This window comes from Oncorhynchus mykiss, chromosome 22, assembly GCF_057628025.1.
Source record: "Oncorhynchus mykiss isolate SJ-2025 chromosome 22, ASM5762802v1, whole genome shotgun sequence".
In the NCBI taxonomy this organism is placed as follows: domain Eukaryota; kingdom Metazoa; phylum Chordata; class Actinopteri; order Salmoniformes; family Salmonidae; genus Oncorhynchus; species Oncorhynchus mykiss.
This window is the reverse complement of record NC_143043.1, coordinates 49,599,284-49,618,335: the sequence shown is the minus strand read 5'-3', so window position 1 is coordinate 49,618,335 and position 19,052 is coordinate 49,599,284. Positions and strand designations below refer to the sequence as shown.

General features: G+C 39.2%; 1 protein-coding gene and 1 long non-coding RNA gene across 2 annotated transcripts in view; both read left to right on the top strand.

The window, feature by feature from the left end:
* Window positions 1-19,052, top strand: part of LOC118936581 (uncharacterized) — a 37,727-nt gene that overhangs the window by 2,919 nt on the left and 15,756 nt on the right. The window lies entirely within an intron of this gene.
* On the top strand, window positions 68-17,483 carry LOC110502167 (trace amine-associated receptor 13c). Its single transcript, XM_090216395.1, has 3 exons — window positions 68-83; window positions 323-397; window positions 16,245-17,483. Exons 1-3 carry the CDS (start codon window positions 68-70, stop codon window positions 17,078-17,080), a joined length of 927 nt encoding a protein of 308 aa, XP_090072521.1. The 3' UTR covers window positions 17,081-17,483.

The window sequence follows — 19,052 nt, the reverse complement described above, 5'->3', positions numbered from 1 at the left end:
ACCCCAAATCACACAGAGACATTAAAAGGCTCTCTACGGTCAGGGTGTGACAGATCTGCTGGGAGTGATGTCTTACCCCCAGAGTGAGAGAGTACATCATTTAAACGTCACAGATAAATAAATAAAAAATCCCACTGTGCCTGTGATAAAATTCAATGTGAGTTGTGTTGTACTACTGAATGAAACTGAGAAGGTGCAGCACTAGGGCTGGGCGTTATACTGTGTTTTACTATATACCGGTATTAATTCAGGACCTGTTTTTTTGTTTGTTTTTTTCCGTCCTTACCACTGCTCCATCATTGCTGTCGTCATGGTGTACCAGTTGGGTGCGCTGTCCAACGGTTTCCTGCTGCTCCACCGACAACGCCACGCCAGCCAGGATGCCTGCATGCCCCAGGTGCCCTTGTTTTTTTTTTAACAATATCAGGCACAGACAGGGATGACAGGGAGGGTAGCGATTGTTCTGGCTCAGGTTCAACAAGACATGCCATTCCACTGAACCTGCCCCGGAGATGGTTCCTTACCCACTAACGATCTCGTGACAGGCGGTTGTAGTCTTTGGACAGGTAAAGTTCCATTGACTGTACCTGGTTGGGCAGGGATTTTATTATTTAACATACCAATCATTTAATGGGAAGGATCCTATAAATCAAGACTGAATGCATGTACCACTGAATAACTAAATACTGTGTCTTTGAAGATTTGTCTCTGGTAAATTACAATACAGGCTGGATGTCTAAACTAAGTACATATATATATTTTTTAGATTCATTCTCATCAATGACAACATTGTAGAACTCAGGTTTCATTCATGGAAGTCTGTTATCCAGGATAATCTGGTTAATGATTATTTCATTATTATATCATCGTTCTTCTACACCTGCATTGCTTGCTGTTTGGGGTTTTAGGCTGGATTTCTGTACAGCACTTTGAGATATCAGCTGATGTACGAAGGGTTATATAAATACATTTGATTTGATCATTGGCTCTTTGTAGAATGTTGACAGCTGTATAGAACACACTGTTTTATAAGTTGCTCAAACTGAACTTAATAGCTACACTCACTGACACAAGAAACGTCATCCCTCATGCTGGCCCTGATCAAACCGGTAAGCCGCACTTCTCCACTTTGTCCTTTATTTATGTTGAGATTAAAAATCAACTTTTTACAAGAGAGCCCTGAACACATTACAAAAATGTAAAAACATTATAAAAACATACATGTGTATAAAACACTAATTCAGCACACAATTAACAAAAATAATAAAAGCAAACACATTCAACTACATAGAGGATCTCAATCAATATTGTAAACTGTCTGAGTGACACCAGCACATCTAACTGCAGTGAACTCTGCAGATTGTTCCACAAATTGGGCAAAAAACAAAAATGCGGGTTTTCCTAAATCTGTGGAAACAAGGGATCTCTTATGTTATCCATTCCTGTGACCGAGTTTGGTAACTTATGATTCTAGACTTAATTAAGTTACATATAGGGGGAGTTTCTGTCAGATTGCTTTGTAAAAAAAATAAGAGAATGCAGCTCTCTTCTTACAGAGGTCCATCCCACGTTTTATATACAGACTACAATGATGAGTCCTAAAATTGTCCCCTGTGATAAAAAGTTTTGCGGTATGGTAGATTGCGTCCCGATGGATTTTAAACAGAGGTTGGCCCATGCATGTAAACAATATCACCAAAATCCAATACAGGGAGAAGCGTTTCTTGAACAACCTACAGTCAAAAGTTTGGACACACCTACTCATTCAAAGGTTTTTCTTTTGTTAGTTCCCAGATATGCTGAGCAGTTGTTGGCTGCTTGTCCTTCACTCTGTGGTCCAACTCATCCCAAACCATCTCAATTGGGTTAAAGTTGTGTGATTTGTGGAGGCCAGGTCATCTGATGCAGCACTCCATCACTCTCCTCCTGGTCAAATAGCCTTTACACAGCCTGGGGGTGTGTTTTGGGTCATTGTCCTGTTGAAAAACAAATTATCGTCCGACGAAGCGCAAACCAGATGGGATGGCGTATCGCTGTAGAATGCTGTGATAGCCATGCTGGTTAAGTGTGCCTTGAATTCTGAATTAATCAGTGTCACCAGCAAAGCACACCATCACACCTCTTCCATGCCCCTGTATATTTCTTTTTTATTTAACCTTTTATTTAACTAGGCAAGTCAGTTCAGAACAAATTCTTATTGACAATGATGGCCTTACTGTAATTTTGTTGCTCTTTAATATTTTTTTTTATTTTCAGTTTATTTTAGTAAATACTTAAAACCTCTCTGGGATAGGCGGGACGCAAATGTCCCATCTGGCCAATTGCCAGGGAAAATGCAGGGCGCCAAATTCAAATAAAATGCTATAAAATTCAAACTTTCATTAAATCACACATGTAAGATACCAAATTAAAGCCACACTCGTTGTGAATCCAGGTCAGATTTCAAAAAGGCTTTTCGGCGAAAGCATAAGAAAGCTATTAACTGATGATAGCACAACAGTAAACAAAGAGAGAATAGCATATTTCAACCCTGCAGGCACCACACAAAACGCAGAAATAAAATGTAATTCATGCCTTTGACGAGCTTCTTTTGTTGGCACTCCAATATGTCCCATAAACATCACAAATTGTCCTTTTGTTTGATTAATTAAAAAACAGCTTCCAATTTGCGCAATGTCACTACAAAATATCTCAAAAGTTACCTGTAAACTTTGCAAAAACATTTCAAACTTCTTTTGTAATACAACTTTAGGTATTTTTAAACGTTAATAATCAATCAAATTGAAGACAGGTCTATCTGTTTTCAATACAGGAGGATCACAAACTAACGCTATTTTTCTAGTCTTGCGCAACTCTCAAACAGTACACATAACGCTACCCTTATCCAAGATGGCCGTACTTCTTCATTGCACAAAGGAATAACATCAACCAAATTCCAAAGACTGGTGACATCCAGTGGAAGTGGTAGGAACTGCAAACAAGTGCCTTAGAAATCTTGTCTGCTACACAAGTTCTGTTATACTCAGACATGATTCAAACAGTTTTAGAAACTTCAGAGTGTTTTCTATCCAAATCTACTAATAATATGCATATCTTATATTCTTGACATGAGTAGCAGGTAGTTGAAATTGGGCACGCTATTTATCCAAAAGTGAAAATGCTGCCCCATATCCCAGAGGTTTTTCACACTTGTTTTTCTTAACTACAATGTTGGTTAAGGGCTTGTAAGTAAGCATTTCACCTGTTGTATTCAGCACATGTGACAATTAAGATTTGATTTCACGGTGGGAACCACACCTGCGGAGATGATCCATTCACCTACTCTGCATCTCACAAAGACACTACGGTTGGATCCAAAAATCTCAAATTTGGACTCATCAGACCAAAGGACAGATTTCCACCAGTCTAAAGTCCATTGCTCGTGTTTCTTGGCCAAGGCAAGTCTCTTCTTATTGGTGTCCTTCAATAGTGGTTTCTTTGCAGCAATTTGATCGTGAAGGCCTGATTGGGCTCCCAACCAATCTGATTCCACGCTTCAAGACTGCTTCGATCACGTGGACTGGGATATGTTCCGCACTGCTTCCAACAACAACATTGACGAATACGCTGATTCGGTGAGCGAGTTCATTTGAAAGTGCATTGACAATGTTGTTCCCATAGCAACGATTAAAACATTCCCAAACCAGAAACCGTGGATTGATGGCAGCATTCGTGTGAAACTTAAAGCGCAGACTCTCCTTCACTGCAGCCGACGTGAGTAAAACATTTAAACGTGTTAACCCTCGCCAGGCTGCAGGCCCAGACGGCAGAGCCGTGTCCTCAGAGCATGCGCAGACCAGCTGGCTGGTGTGTTTACGGACATATTCAATCAATCTTTATCCCAGTCTGCTGTTCCCACATGCTTCAAGAGGGCCACCATTGTCCCTGTTCCCAAGAAGGCTAACTGAGCTAAACAACTAGCACTCACTTCCGTCATCATGAATTGCTTTGAGAGACTAGTCAAGAACCATATCACCTCCACCCTACCTGACACCCTAGACCCATTCCAATTTGTTTACCGCCCAAATAGGTCCACAGACGATGCAATCTCAACCACACTGCACACTGCCCTAACCCATCTGGACAAGAGGAATAGCTATGTGGGAATGCTGTTCATTGACTATAGCTCAGCATTTAAAACCATAGTACCCTCCAAACTCGTCATCAATCTCGAGACCCTGGGTCTCGACCCCGCCCTGTGCAACTGGGTACTGGACTTCCTGACGGGCCGCCCCCAGGTGGTGAGGGTAGGTAACATCTCCACCCCGCTGATCCTCAACACTGGGGCCCCACAAGGGTGCGTTCTGAGCCCTCTCCTGTTCTCCCTGTTCACCCACGACTGCGTGGCCATGCACGTCTCCAACTTAATCATCAAGTTCGCGGATGACACTACAGTGGTAGGCTTGATTACCAACAACGACGAGACGGCCTACAGGGAGGAGGTGAGGGCCCTCGGAGTGTGGTGTCGGGAAAATAACCTCACACTCAACGTCAACAAAACAAAGGAGATGATTGTGGACTTCAGGAAACAGCGGAGGGAGCTCCCCCCTAACCACATCGATGGGACAGTAGTGGAGAGGGTAGTAAGTTTTAAGTTCCACGGCGTACACATCACGGACAAACTGAATTGGTCCACCCACACAGACAGCGTCGTGAAGAAGGCGCAGCAGAGCCTCTTCAACCTCAGGAGGCTGAAGAAATTCGGCTTGTCACAGTATATACACAATCGAGAGCATCCTGTCGGGCTGTATCACCGCCTGGTACGACAACTGCTCCGCCCACAACCGTAAGGCTCTCCAGAGGGTAGTGAGGTCTGCACAACGCATCACCGGGGGCAAACTACCTGCCTTCCATGACACCTACACCACCCGATGTCACAGGAAGGCCATAAAGATCAAGGACAACCACCTGAGCCACTGCCTGTTCACCCCGCTATCATCCAGAAGGCGAGGTCAGTACAGGTGCATCAAAGCAGGGACCGAGAGACTGGAAAAACAGCTTCTATCTCAAGGCCATCAGAATGTTAAACAGCCACCACTAACATTGAGTGGCTGCTGCAAACACACTGACTCAACTCCAGCCACTTTAATAATGGGAATTGATGTAAAATATATCACTAGCCACTTTAAACAATGCTACTTAATATAATGTTTACATACCCTACATTGCTCATCTCATGTGTTTATACTGTACTCTCATCTACTGCATCTTTATGTAATCCATGTATCACTAGCCACTTTAACCTATGCCACTTTGGTTACACACCCTACATTACTCATCTCATATGTATATACTGTACTCAGTTGCAGAGCCTATGGAATACAGAGTTTGGGCAGAATATCTACTCTTATCTTCACATTACCAAGACCTTATCAGCTCTCAAAAACCTATTTATTTTATTTCACCTTTATTTAACCAGGTAGGCAAATTGAGAACAAGTTCTCATTTAAAATTGCCACCTGGCCAAGATAAAGCAAAGCAGTTCGACACATACAACGACACAGAGTTACACATGGAGTAAAACAAACACAGTCAATAATACAGTATAAACAAGTCTATAGACGATGTGAGCAAATGAGGTGAGAAGGGAGGTAAAAGGCAAAAAAAGGCCATGGTGGCAAAGTAAATACAATATAGCAAGTAAAACACTGGAATGGTAGTTTTGCAGTGGAAGAATGTGCAAAGTAGAAGAAAAAAAATAATGAGGTGCAAAGGAGCTAAATAAATTAAATACAGTAGGGAAAGAGGTAGTTGTTTGGGCTAAATTATAGATGGGCTATGTACAGGTGCAGTAATCTGTGAGCTGCTCTGACAGCTGGTGCTTAAAGCTAGTGAGGGAGATAAGTGTTTCCAGTTTCATAGATTTTTGTAGTTTGTTCCAGTCATTGGCAGCAGAGAACTGGAAGGAGAGGCGGCCAAAGAAAGAATTGGTTTTGGGGGTGACTAGAGAGATATACCTGCTGGAGCGCGTGCTACAGGTGGGTGATGCTATGGTGACCAGCGAGCTGAGATAAGGGGGGACTTTACCTAGCAGGGTCTTGTAGATGACATGGAGCCAGTGGGTTTGGCGACGAGTATGAAGCGAGGGCCAGCCAACGAGAGCGTACAGGTCCTCACCTAAAGTGAAGACTGGGTGTCAGTCTGATGAACCAAGCTACCCAATAATCCCCTCCATATAGTCTAATTCTCCACACACAATCAATACGATATCTATTGTATACTGAGTATATCATGTACAATTAAGTAATATGCGTTAACTGATTGAACAGATATTTTTGTTGTACTCACATATGCCCCTTTTGGCTTCGAAGCTCACCTGCTGTCACGTATAGGCAGGGAGCAGGTGCGGAAGGAGAGTTTTTAATAACAACGATGAAAGGCAACAGGAGAAGCGTACTGAACATGAAAACAAACTAAAAGTGCCTGTCGACTGCGGGCTAAATAAAGGAATGCTAATCAAGGTGAAGTCCAGGTGTGCGTAATGATGGTTGCCAGGACCGGTGGTTAGTAGCCCCAGCAATGTTGAAGGCTGGAGCGGGAGTAGGTGTGACACCTGCACACTGTTTTTTAATTTTATATGTACTGTTTTGTCTTTCACTGCACGCTCCTCAAATAGTGGCCTCCTTTCACTATTCAAGTGCATATGGATGAGATGAGTGATACTCATATCACTCATATGGATGAGTCTTTATTCCCCTGTTCCTGACCGACGGGTCATTCTAGATCTAAACTAATTTGACATATTAGACTGAGGCAAGCAACACAGCGCTAGCTTTTTTTTTTTTTTACGTTCTCAAATCCTCAATAACCTATAGTTGCATCATGCAGCCCAGATATGTTTTGATTTCTGAGACATTCTAACTAAAGTTGCCAAATAACTCTTAAGTCTAGCGTATAGGACCTGTTTCAAAGTATCCCTTTTACTCTCAACATAGCCAATTGCTCCGGAATGGGAAAAATATCCTTTCTAATGTATTGTTAACCTTATAATAATAATAATAATTATCCTTTCTAAGTTCAATTACACTCTTCTTACTATAAAATAATACCACAGGACTTATAAGCATATCTTGTCTGCTAAATGAACAAGCCTAGAGCCTGTGGCACAGACAGATAACATACAGTAGGACAACTCCTATTCGGTTCTTTCTTTATTGTGATGGTGTGTATTAAATTGATTTATTCAACTTTTTTTAAGTAGATGTTCCAGCAGTTTGTATGGGTTTGGCCGTCATTGTAAATAAGAACTTGTTCTTTTACCTTTATTTAACTAGGCAAGTCAGTTAAGAACAAATTATTATTTTCAATGACTGCCTAGGAACAGTGGGTTAACTGCCTGTTCAGGGGCAGAACGACAGATTTGTACCTTGTCAGCACAACCTTTCGGTTACTAATCCAACGCTCTAACCACTAGGCTACCCTTAACTGACTTGCCTAGTTAAATAAAATGCATTGAGGCCTAGAGATGCTAAACGTGTTGATATTAATTAATGGTCAATTACTGTGAGACCAGCAGTCTTTGGCATGACATTAACCGACTGACAAAATGTCATGACAGCCACAGCCCTAACTCGGGTTCACTTTGAATGTTTATGCTGTACTGGGGCCTTAATAGGTCCCTGGAGGAAAGCATTTGTGTGTCTCCAACACCTCTAATTGGTATAATTCCTTAGAGTTTTGGACCTCATTGTTCCAGAGCCTTGCATACAGGTGATAACAGGACCCTCTGGTGTCAAACTTAACCAAGTCAAAACTAACATCATTAAGAGTTGTCCACTTACCCAGTAGAGACAATATAGTCCCAGTGACATCAGTCACTGAGCACAGATTGAGTTTTGCTGATGTAAGATGCTCTTTAGGAATCATGTAGACTAAAGTGGATCATATTTTTTTTTTGGTCATTTAGCAAATTCTCTTACCCAGAGTGACTTACAGGAGCAATTAGGGTTGAGTGCCTTGCTCAAGGGAACATTTTTCACCTAGGCTCAGGGATTTGAACCAGTGACCTTTATCTTACTGGCCCAACATTTTAACTACTAGAATATCTGCCGCCCGTTTTTGAGTGTTTTGTTTTTATTCATCTTATATGTATATTATTTATTGTATGTTCATAGGGCTCCCCTGCAAATGAGATCCTGGTCTCAATGGTGACTCACGCTGTTTGTGTTTGACACCTTTTCATTGGTAGAGTGATATGTGTCATTGTGACAGAGCCCTGCATGTTTTGAATATGTAAATGTGTGACTTGTGTACTAACGTTACAGTTTTCCGTACGTCACGTAATATTATTGTGTTGTGTATTTGTATGCCGACGTCTCTAAATTAATTTCCATGTAAATGGACCATGCAGTATGTAGTAGTGTTGTACTATCAAAACCCTCTGGAATCTGAAAGAACAACAAACTATATTTAAAATTTAAAATAAAAAAAATCAACGTATATTGGTCACGTACACAGATCTGCAGGTTGTATGACAGGTGCAGCAAAATGCTTGGTACATTCTACTGCGCCGTTGGAGCTATTATCGGACATACAATACAACAACACAATTAATCAAACAAGAAATCAATAAATAACCATGTAGATATATTAGCGTGGTGTGTATAGACAGAATATCAATAGGTGGTGTGTATAGACAGAATATCAATAGGTGGTGTGTGTATAGACAGAATATCAATAGGTGGTGTGTGTATAGACAGAATATCAATAGGTGGTGTGTATAGACAGAATATCAATAGGTGGTGTGTGTATAGACAGAATATCAATAGGTGGTGTGTATAGACAGAATATCAATGGGGGTGTGTGTATAGACAGAATATCAATAGGTGGTGTGTATAGACAGAATATCAATAGGTGGTGTGTGTGTAGACAGAATATCAATAGGTGGTGTGTGTGTAGACAGAATATCAATAGGTGGTGTGTGTGTAGACAGAATATCAATAGGTGGTGTGTGTATAGACAGAATATCAATAGGTGGTGTGTGTATAGACAGAATATCAATAGGTGGTGTGTGTATAGACAGAATATCAATAGGTGGTGTGTGTATAGACAGAATATCAATAGGTGGTGTGTGTATAGACAGAATATCAATAGGTGGTGTGTGTATAGACAGAATATCAATAGGTGGTGTGTGTATAGACAGAATATCAATAGGTGGTGTGTGTATAGACAGAATATCAATAGGTGGTGTGTGTATAGACAGAATATCAATAGGTGGTGTGTGTATAGACAGAATATCAATAGGTGGTGTGTGTATAGACAGAATATCAATAGGTGGTGTGTGTATAGACAGAATATCAATAGGTGGTGTGTGTATAGACAGAATATCAATAGGTGGTGTGTGTATAGACAGAATATCAATAGGTGGTGTGTGTATAGACAGAATATCAATAGGGGGTGTGTGTATAGACAGAATATCAATAGGGGGTGTGTGTATAGACAGAATATCAATAGGTGGTGTGTGTATAGACAGAATATCAATAGGTGGTGTGTGTATAGACAGAATATCAATAGGTGGTGTGTGTATAGACAGAATATCAATAGGTGGTGTGTGTATAGACAGAATATCAATAGGTGGTGTGTATAGACAGAATATCAATAGGTGGTGTGTGTGTATAGACAGAATATCAATAGGTGGTGTGTGTATAGACAGAATATCAATAGGTGGTGTGTGTATAGACAGAATATCAATAGGTGGTGTGTGTATAGACAGAATATCAATAGGTGGTGTGTGTATAGACAGAATATCAATAGGTGGTGTGTGTATAGACAGAATATCAATAGGGGGTGTGTATAGACAGAATATCAATAGGGGGGGTGTGTATAGACAGAATATCAATAGGTGGTGTGTGTATAGACAGAATATCAATAGGTGGTGTGTGTATAGACAGAATATCAATAGGTGGTGTGTGTATAGACAGAATATCAATAGGTGGTGTGTATAGACAGAATATCAATAGGTGGTGTGTGTATAGACAGAATATCAATAGGTGGTGTGTGTATAGACAGAATATCAATAGGTGGTGTGTGTATAGACAGAATATCAATAGGTGGTGTGTGTATAGACAGAATATCAATAGGTGGTGTGTATAGACAGAATATCAATAGGTGGTGTGTATAGACAGAATATCAATAGGTGGTGTGTATAGACAGAATATCAATAGGTGGTGTGTGTAGACAGAATATCAATAGGTGGTGTGTGTATAGACAGAATATCAATAGGTGGTGTGTGTATAGACAGAATATCAATAGGTGGTGTGTATAGACAGAATATCAATAGGTGGTGTGTATAGACAGAATATCAATAGGTGGTGTGTGTATAGACAGAATATCAATAGGTGGTGTGTATAGACAGAATATCAATAGGTGGTGTGTATAGACAGAATATCAATAGGTGGTGTGTATAGACAGAATATCAATAGGGGGTGTGTATAGACAGAATATCAATAGGGGGTGTGTATAGACAGAATATCAATAGGGGGTGTGTATAGACAGAATATCAATAGGGGGTGTGTATAGACAGAATATCAATAGGTGGTGTGTGTATAGACAGAATATCAATAGGTGGTGTGTATAGACAGAATATCAATAGGTGGTGTGTATAGACAGAATATCAATAGGTGGTGTGTATAGACAGAATATCAATAGGGGGTGTGTATAGACAGAATATCAATAGGGGGTGTGTATAGACAGAATATCAATAGGGGGTGTGTGTACAGACAGAATATCAATAGGGGGTGTGTATATAGACAGAATGTATGTACAGTAGTAGGTACAGTGGGGTCCTAGATGATTGACAGCCTTGATAAAGATGAGAAATAATGAATGTATAAAATAAATAATTAGAATATTTGTGAAATATTATTTTATACTAATGCAAATTTCTCAAAGGTAACGGTAAAAATGATTGAGACTTTTTAAAGATTCTTACAATAAAGTAGTGAAAAGGTTAGTATTTCGTACCATCTTGCTAGCACGCAATGACTAAATCAAGCTTGTGACTCTACAAACTTGTTGGATGCATTTGCAGTTTGTTTTGGTGGTGGTTCAGATTATTTGGTGCCCAATAGAAATTATGGTAAATAATGTATTGTTATTTTGGAGTGTCGCTTGTGATACATAAGAATATAATATGCTTCTACATTTACTGTGGATTATAAACTGGGTGTTTCGAGCCCTGAATGCTAATTAGCTGACAGCCGTGGTACAGTACCTTACAAAATTATTCACCCCCCCCCCCCCCCCTTGCCGTTTTTCCTATTTTGTTGCATTACAACCTGTAATTTAAATATATTTTATTTGGTTTTCATGTAATGGACATACACAAAATATTCTAAATTGTTGAAGTGAATTTAAAAAATAATAATATGGAAAAGTGGTGAGTGTGTCACCCACTTTGCTATGAAGCCCCTAAATAAGATCTGGTGCAACCAATTACCTTCAGAAGTCACATAATTAGTTAGATTGCACACAGGTGGACTTTATTGAAGTGTCACATGATCTCAGTATATTTTCACCTGTTCTGAAAGGCCCCAGAGTCTGCAACACCACTAAGGAAGGGTCACCACCAAGGAAGCGGCACCATGAAGATCAGGTCAGGGACGAAGTTGTGGAGAACAGATCAGGGTTGGGTTATAAAAAAAATATCAGAAACTTTTAACATCCCACGGAGCATCATTAAATCCATTATTAAAAAATTGAAAGAATATGGCACCACAACAAACCTGCCAAGAGAGGGCCGCCCACCAAAAGTCACGGACCAGGCAAGGAGGGCATTTAATCAGAGAGGCAACAATGAGACCAAGATAACCCTGAAGGAGCTGCAAAGCTCCACAGCGGAGATTGGAGTATCTGTCCATGTATACCTCTATGGACGCGGCCTTACCTTTTTTTTTGCCATTTATCAATTTTCGAGTTAACGGAATGAGTAGCAGCTACGTTTGGCTACATACAGATTGGTAGTGGAATTCCCACGAGAGAGTAACTGTTAATGTGATTGGATGTTAATTATTTGACATTGTGTTGTTATTTCGCTGAACACTAGTTGGTTACATTTTATTTTTGGCAGTGAAACGAGGCTACTTAGGCGATTTAAAAAAACATCACCCAAATATATAGCCCTGTTGGTAAATCTACATGGTCTGTTTAAAAATGTGAATCACAGTTTTATTTGGCGTACCCCCGACGGCATTGCGCGTAACCCAAGCAAGAGCATATCGATGGTAAAACAATAATTACACAACACGGAAGATGTTAAAATAAATATATTTATTTTATTCCAAAAACAGCCACACTGTTGTAATAGTGTGAGGTGTAACTTCAGACACACTCTATTCTGAGTAAATTACCGTTTTTCGTCTGAGAATGCTAACATTCACGTTTGCAGTGACAGGTCTACCAAAACCAAAGTGTGGATTGCAGTCACTCATTTGAGCAGTTCATAGACTGCTTACAGGGTAATGGAACCAATATCTAAATACATCATTTAACTGAACATTACATTTAAAGGATCAGTACCTTTTTTAAAGGCCCAGTAAGAGTGCAGCCAAACAAAGCAAAGTTTGAAAATAGTCTGCGGTTAAAAGACTGTAGCACTGGAAATATTTAAAGGTTAGGATATACAGTGCCTTGCTAAAGTATTCGGCCCCCTTGAACTTTGCGACCTTTTGCCACATGTCAGGCTTCAAACATAAAGATATAAAACTGTATTTTTTTGTGAAGAATCAACAACAAGTGGGACACAATCATGAAGTGGAACGACATTTATTGGATATTTCAAACTTTTTTAACAAATCAAAAACTGAAAAATTGGGTGTGCAAAATTATTCAGCCCCTTTACTTTCAGTGCAGCAAACTCTCTCCAGAAGTTCAGTGAGGATCTCTGAATGATCCAATGTTGACCTAAATGACTAATGATGATAAATACAATCCACCTGTGTGTAATCAAGTCTCCGTATAAATGCACCTGCACTGTGATAGTCTCAGAGGTCCGTTAAAAGCGCAGAGAGCATCATGAAGAACAAGGAACACACCAGGCAGGTCCGAGATACTGTTGTGAAGAAGTTTAAAGCCGGATTTGGATACAAAAAGATTTCCCAAGCTTTAAACATCCCAAGGAGCACTGCAAGCGATAATATTGGGAAGAAAAAAAAATTTGGAAAATGAAATCAGACCACTGCAAATCTACCAAGACCTGGCCGTCCCTCAACTTTCAGCTCATACAAGGAGAAGACTGATCAGAGATGCAGCCAAGAGGCCCATGATCACTCTGGATGAACTGCAGAGATCTACAGCTGAGGTGAGAGACTCTGTCCATAGGACAACAATCAGTCGTATATTGCACAAATCTGGCCTTTATGGAAGAGTGGCAAGAAGAAAGCCATTTCTTAAAGATATCCATAAAAAGTGTTGGTAAAAGTTTGCCACAAGCCACCTGGGAGACACACCAAACGTGGAAGAAGGTGCTCTGGTCAGATGAAACCAAAATTGAACTTTTTGGCAACAATGCAAAACGTTATGTTTGGCGTAAAAGCAGCACACCATCCCCACTGTCAAACATGGTGGTGGCAGCATCATGGTTTGGGCCTGCTTTTCCTCAGCAGGGACAGGGAAGATGGTTAAAATTGATGGGAAGATGGATGGAGCCAAATACAGGACCATTCTGGAAGAAAACCTGATGGAGTCTGCAAAAGACCTGAGACTGGGACGGAGATTTGTCTTCCAACAAGACAATGATCCAAAACATAAATCAAAATCTACAATGGAATGGTTCAAAAATAAACATATCCAGGTGTTAGAATGGCCAAGTCGAATCCAATCGAGAATCTGTGGAAAGAACTAAAAACTGCTGTTCACAAATGCTCTCCATCCAACCTCACTGAGCTCGAGCTGTTTTGCAAGGAGGAATGGGAAAAAATTTCAGTCTCTCGATGTGCAAAACTGATAGAGACATACCCCAAGCGACTTACAGCTGTAATCGCAGAAAAAGGTGGCGCTACAAAGTATTAACTTAAGGGGGCTGAATAATTTTGCACGCCCAATTTTTCAGTTTTTGATTTGTTAAAAAAGTTTGAAATATCCAATAAATGTCGTTCCACTTCATGATTGTGTCCCACTTGTTGTTGATTCTTCACAAAATAATACAGTTTTATATCTTTATGTTTGAAGCCTGAAATGTGGCAAAAGGTCGCAAAGTTCAAGGGGGCCGAATACTTTCGCAAGGCACTGTACATGTATAATTTCTACCTGAAAATACCTCCATTTCAATCACATATCAGTAGTAATGAATGAAATCCACTAGAATAAAACTGTACAGTCCGACCAGCTCTTGTGTGTAGGCTACATCTCCCTGTTTTATAATTAGTTTGTGGTTGACAACTTTAGCTAAATATTTGCAATACAACACTTCCTCACATCTTTGCAATAGTTCTTAAACAACAGTATTTGTGAAATGAATGTTAGATATATTTCCTTAAACATCCTTTGTTGTGTGCTTATTCTTTAACCATTGATATGCTCCTGGTCATTTTGAAACCTTCATCGTCTACCAATGGCATGTCCAACTTATTGTGAGAAATTACCCTGGTCACTCAAAACATTTATTAATCATTTCAAAAGTATAAATGGCTCTCATTTTAGATCAGGGACTCCAAAAATATTTTATTAGTACTAATGATTAGTAAATGGTTTAAATATACAAAATCCAATGACTCATTAAAAGTTATTTATAAATGTGAAAATACCTAGCTGACTAACATTTAACAAATATGGGAGTAATGATTCATAAATGGTCACAAAACTGTAAAGGCCTGTAAATGCTTTATTACTGAATGTTATTATAAAGTGTTTGTCTGAAGTCTGATTCACACAATCACACTGTTTACTGTTACAGTTCAGTAGTTAGACTTGTATTATAGGTGGTCCTTGTGCCCAGGGTCTGGGGGCTACCGCTGAAGCTGTTGAAGGCTATCTTCATTAAATGGCTAATTGTGAATTATTCCAAAAGATGTCATTTTTTTCTGAAATGTTCTTTAATAAGTGCTTTTGAGATGATTGATTCAACTAAATTTAAATGGAAATTACATTTAGTCTTTTAAATCAGAGAAAACAACACACCAGAAAAGGAAAACAACATCAAGGGGTGATTGGGTCAGAATACAGTGTTGTTGTTCTGATGTCTGACAAATAGTATTTGTACCCATGATGTAACTGAGACAAAGTCTACCTCAACTTGAAGAAGTACTATTCATAATTCAGTTCAGATGGACATTTCTAAACGTCTGGAATGTTCATTTGTAATGCCACTATTCATTTTGACTGCATGTGCTCTAGTGCATACCCCATAGTGCCCTACAAAGGCAAAACACAGTTACTACGTCATTTATTTTACGGCAAAATCTGACTGTCTAGACAGACACCAATTGCTGATACTCCATGATATATTTTGATCAACTGGCTTGTTCCTGTGTCAGGAAACTAAATACCACATTAATCAGATAATATAACTGGCCAGTAAAACAGATTCAATTTGTAGGGCTGCATACGTTTATGCCATTTCATCAACTTCCCTACTGTCAACTTTCCTACACACTGGCCAGCTGACATGTGGTCATGTCTCCTGAGGTTGTAGATTATGGTCCAAACTAAGCACTAATCACTCAACTGTTAGTCTGCACAATTATCCTATTTCCCATTTAAAATAGCCTTTGAGTGACCAGAACATCTCCCATACTATATATTCTCATTTTTTCCCCCCATATATTTTCCCATTAAAATTCTCAGTTGAGAAAATGTACCTTTTGCTCTCATCTCTAACTACCAGTAAGACTGAAGGACATGCTAGGTGGGCAGAGAAACCAATCCTGTTATACATTACATCATAAATTATTTGTTTATCTAACCGTTCTAACCATTTGTGTGCTCAAGTGTGTGTTTGCATGCAGAGAGACTCCGGGGAGGGGAGTTTCTGCCATTAACTCGGGGATAAATAGAGAGGCAGAGCTCAGAGTTTGTCAGAAGGCTGACCTGACAGGGTCACACACAGGACCAAGCAGGAGCAGGACCTCAGCATTTCTACCCTTGATTACAGATGGAGAAACATGAAGATGTTCTGTACTGTTTTCAAGACGGAAACTCTTCATGCAGAAAGGCTTTGCTATCGACATCTATCTACATAACACTGTACATCTTCTTCTCATTGATTTCAGCAGTTACAGTATTTTTGAACCTACTGGTGATCATCTCCATCTCTCACTTCAAGCAGCTCCACACTACAACCAACCTGCTCATCCTCTCTCTGGCTGTGTCAGATCTCCTGGTGGGACTGATTGTGATACCAGTAACGACTGTAGCATTAATGGAATCATGCTGGGGTTTTGGGAAATATTTCTGTGTGTTTCAGATCTACATTACTTTCTTATGTAGTTCTTTATCTCTGGGCAATTTGGTCTTGATATCTATTGACCGCTATGTTGCTGTGTGTGATCCCTTATTGTACCACTCTAAAATAACAACAACAAGAATGATGTGTTGTATATCCATTACCTGGTGTTGTTGTATCATATACCGTTCTGCTATTGTAAAAAACTTTGTCAATGTACAGGTACCCAGTAGGTGTTTGAAAGAATGTTTTATTGTTGAAGGAATAACCTGGGGAAATATAATTGACCTTGTAATTACAATGGTTGTCCCGTGCTCTATTATTATAACACTTTATATGAAAATCTTTGTGGTGGCCAGATCACAGGCCAGAAAGGTATTTTCAAAAGAGGCTCCCAGAGTGTCTGGTGTTAAAACTGTACAAGCAAATAAGTCTGAGAGAAAAGCAGCAAAAACTCTAGCTATTGTTGTTATCAACTATTTCATTTGTTGGATTCCATTTTTATTTTCTTTCTTTCTGTATTTTTTAATTGACAGTTTGTTTTCAGTTATGATCATCGGCTTTCTACCACTTTTTAACTCTTTTATCAATCCAATAATTTATGCTTTCTTTTATCCATGGTTCAAAGTGACGGCTAAACATATTTTAACTCTGAACTTTTAAATTGTATTATTTATTTATTTTATTCTTTATTTAACTAGTCGGTTAAGAACAAGTTCTTATTTACAATGTCGGCCTAACTTAAGGCATAAATAGTTTTTTATTCCTACGTTTGACAAACATGTGTTTTGATATAGTTTTGTAATACAATTATTGTAATTGCTTCTTTCATGTAACAATACACTGACATTACTTATCTCAGTATTGTCATCATATGGTAGATGCGTGTGATACAGCATTATTTGTCTGGATTGGTTTGGAATGACTTGTATAAAAAGTATAAGAAAGCATAAGCTTGTTTTATCAGATACATTGTAGTCATTTTGGGTTGTACATTCCAAATACCAAAGGCTGTGGTTGTTCCGTGTTATTTAATAATAAATAGTATGTAAGTATTCTAATAGTACATTCTGAGAACGAGTCATTATGTATATTGTTTAACATCTCCCTCTAGTGGCTCAATTGGAACACAACGCCTTCAAGTGCAGTAAAATGTAAATGTACAATATGCATGATATCAGATAACGTACAAGTCTATGTAAGTAGTTGAGAGTAAAATGCAAGTATATGAAAATATGTGTAACACTTTATAGTGTTCAGTAATAAGCCATGTGTAAGGCATTTACATTTTTGGTCACCATTTATGATTACACCCACATTTGTTAAATGTTACTCACCTAGGTATTCTGACATTTATAAATTACTACTATATACATTAATGATTAAACACAATAATGCAGGAGACCACAGCTGACACTTCAACCTCAACATACTGGTTATGAACACTACCACTACTCTCACTACATCCCTGCTGCCAGGTCAAGGGTCACGCCAGAACAGCTCTCTCAGAAGCTGTTTAGTGTGAATGAATATAGTGATTGGGTAACACACTAAATTATTCATAATGGATAAGTAAATAGTTTATAATTTATTTATCATTACTCCCACATTTGTTTTAGTAAGCTAGTTATTCACACATTTATTAACAACTTTTTATCGTCTCTAATAATGATTTATAAGATAATTCAAAAGATGTTTAATGAATTAACTTATAAACCATTAACTGATCATTAGTAAAGTAGTTTTGAAGTCCCTAATCTAAAGTGAGGACTATTCATATTTTCTTAATACTTTATAAATGTTTTGAACAGTGACCAGTGTAATTTATCACAAAAAGATGGACATGCTATTGATATATTCCAGCAGTACCTGATGCTCCTTAAGTTCTCAAAATGACCTAGAACATATCAATGGTTAAACAATAAGCACAAAACACAGAGGATGATAAAGGAAATATATTGAACATTTTATTCAAAAACAGTCACATTGTTGTGGTAGTGTGCTGAACTAGTAACGTGTTTTGTCTGAAAATACTAGCATTCGTGTTTGTTGGCAGTGACTTTCAAAACCAAAGTGTGGATTGCAGTCACTCATTAGAGCAGTTCATAGACTGCTTACAGGGTAAGGGAACCGATATCTAAATACATACGCTTAACACAGTGAGTCAGTTCCGGTGCATTGTGGGGTATTATAGGTGACTTATCACATGTTCTACATGATTGCCTTACCTCTCAAAAATCTATTGGAGGACCAGGGGTCCACCTCATGGAAAACCAGTGTCCCAGTACAGTGGTCTTTGTGTTCCGGGTCAATTTGAAGTCATTGAACTGGAACTAAGGGAAGGGCTAAAATAGTGACATCCGTGATGTTCTGGGTCAGTTTGACCCGGCAAGTTGACCTTGGTCCATGTAACTATTGAACGCTTTGTCCTTGAAACAAGCTGCCTCATGCACAAGAATGGTGCAACTGTAACAGTATACATTTTACGTCCGTCCCCTCGCCCCGACCTGGGCGCGAACCAGGGACGCTCTGCACACATCAACAGTCACCCCCCGAAGCATCGTTACCACAAAAGCCGCGGCCTTTGCAGAGCAAGGGGAACCACTACTTCCAGGTCTCAGAGCAAGTGACGTCA

Excerpts from the sequence above, each read along its gene's own strand:
- LOC110502167 (XM_090216395.1), top strand. Across the intron at positions 398-16,244 it reads AGGATGCCTGCATGCCCCAG|CAGTTACAGTATTTTTGAAC; the intron begins GTGCCCTTGTTT and ends CATTGATTTCAG.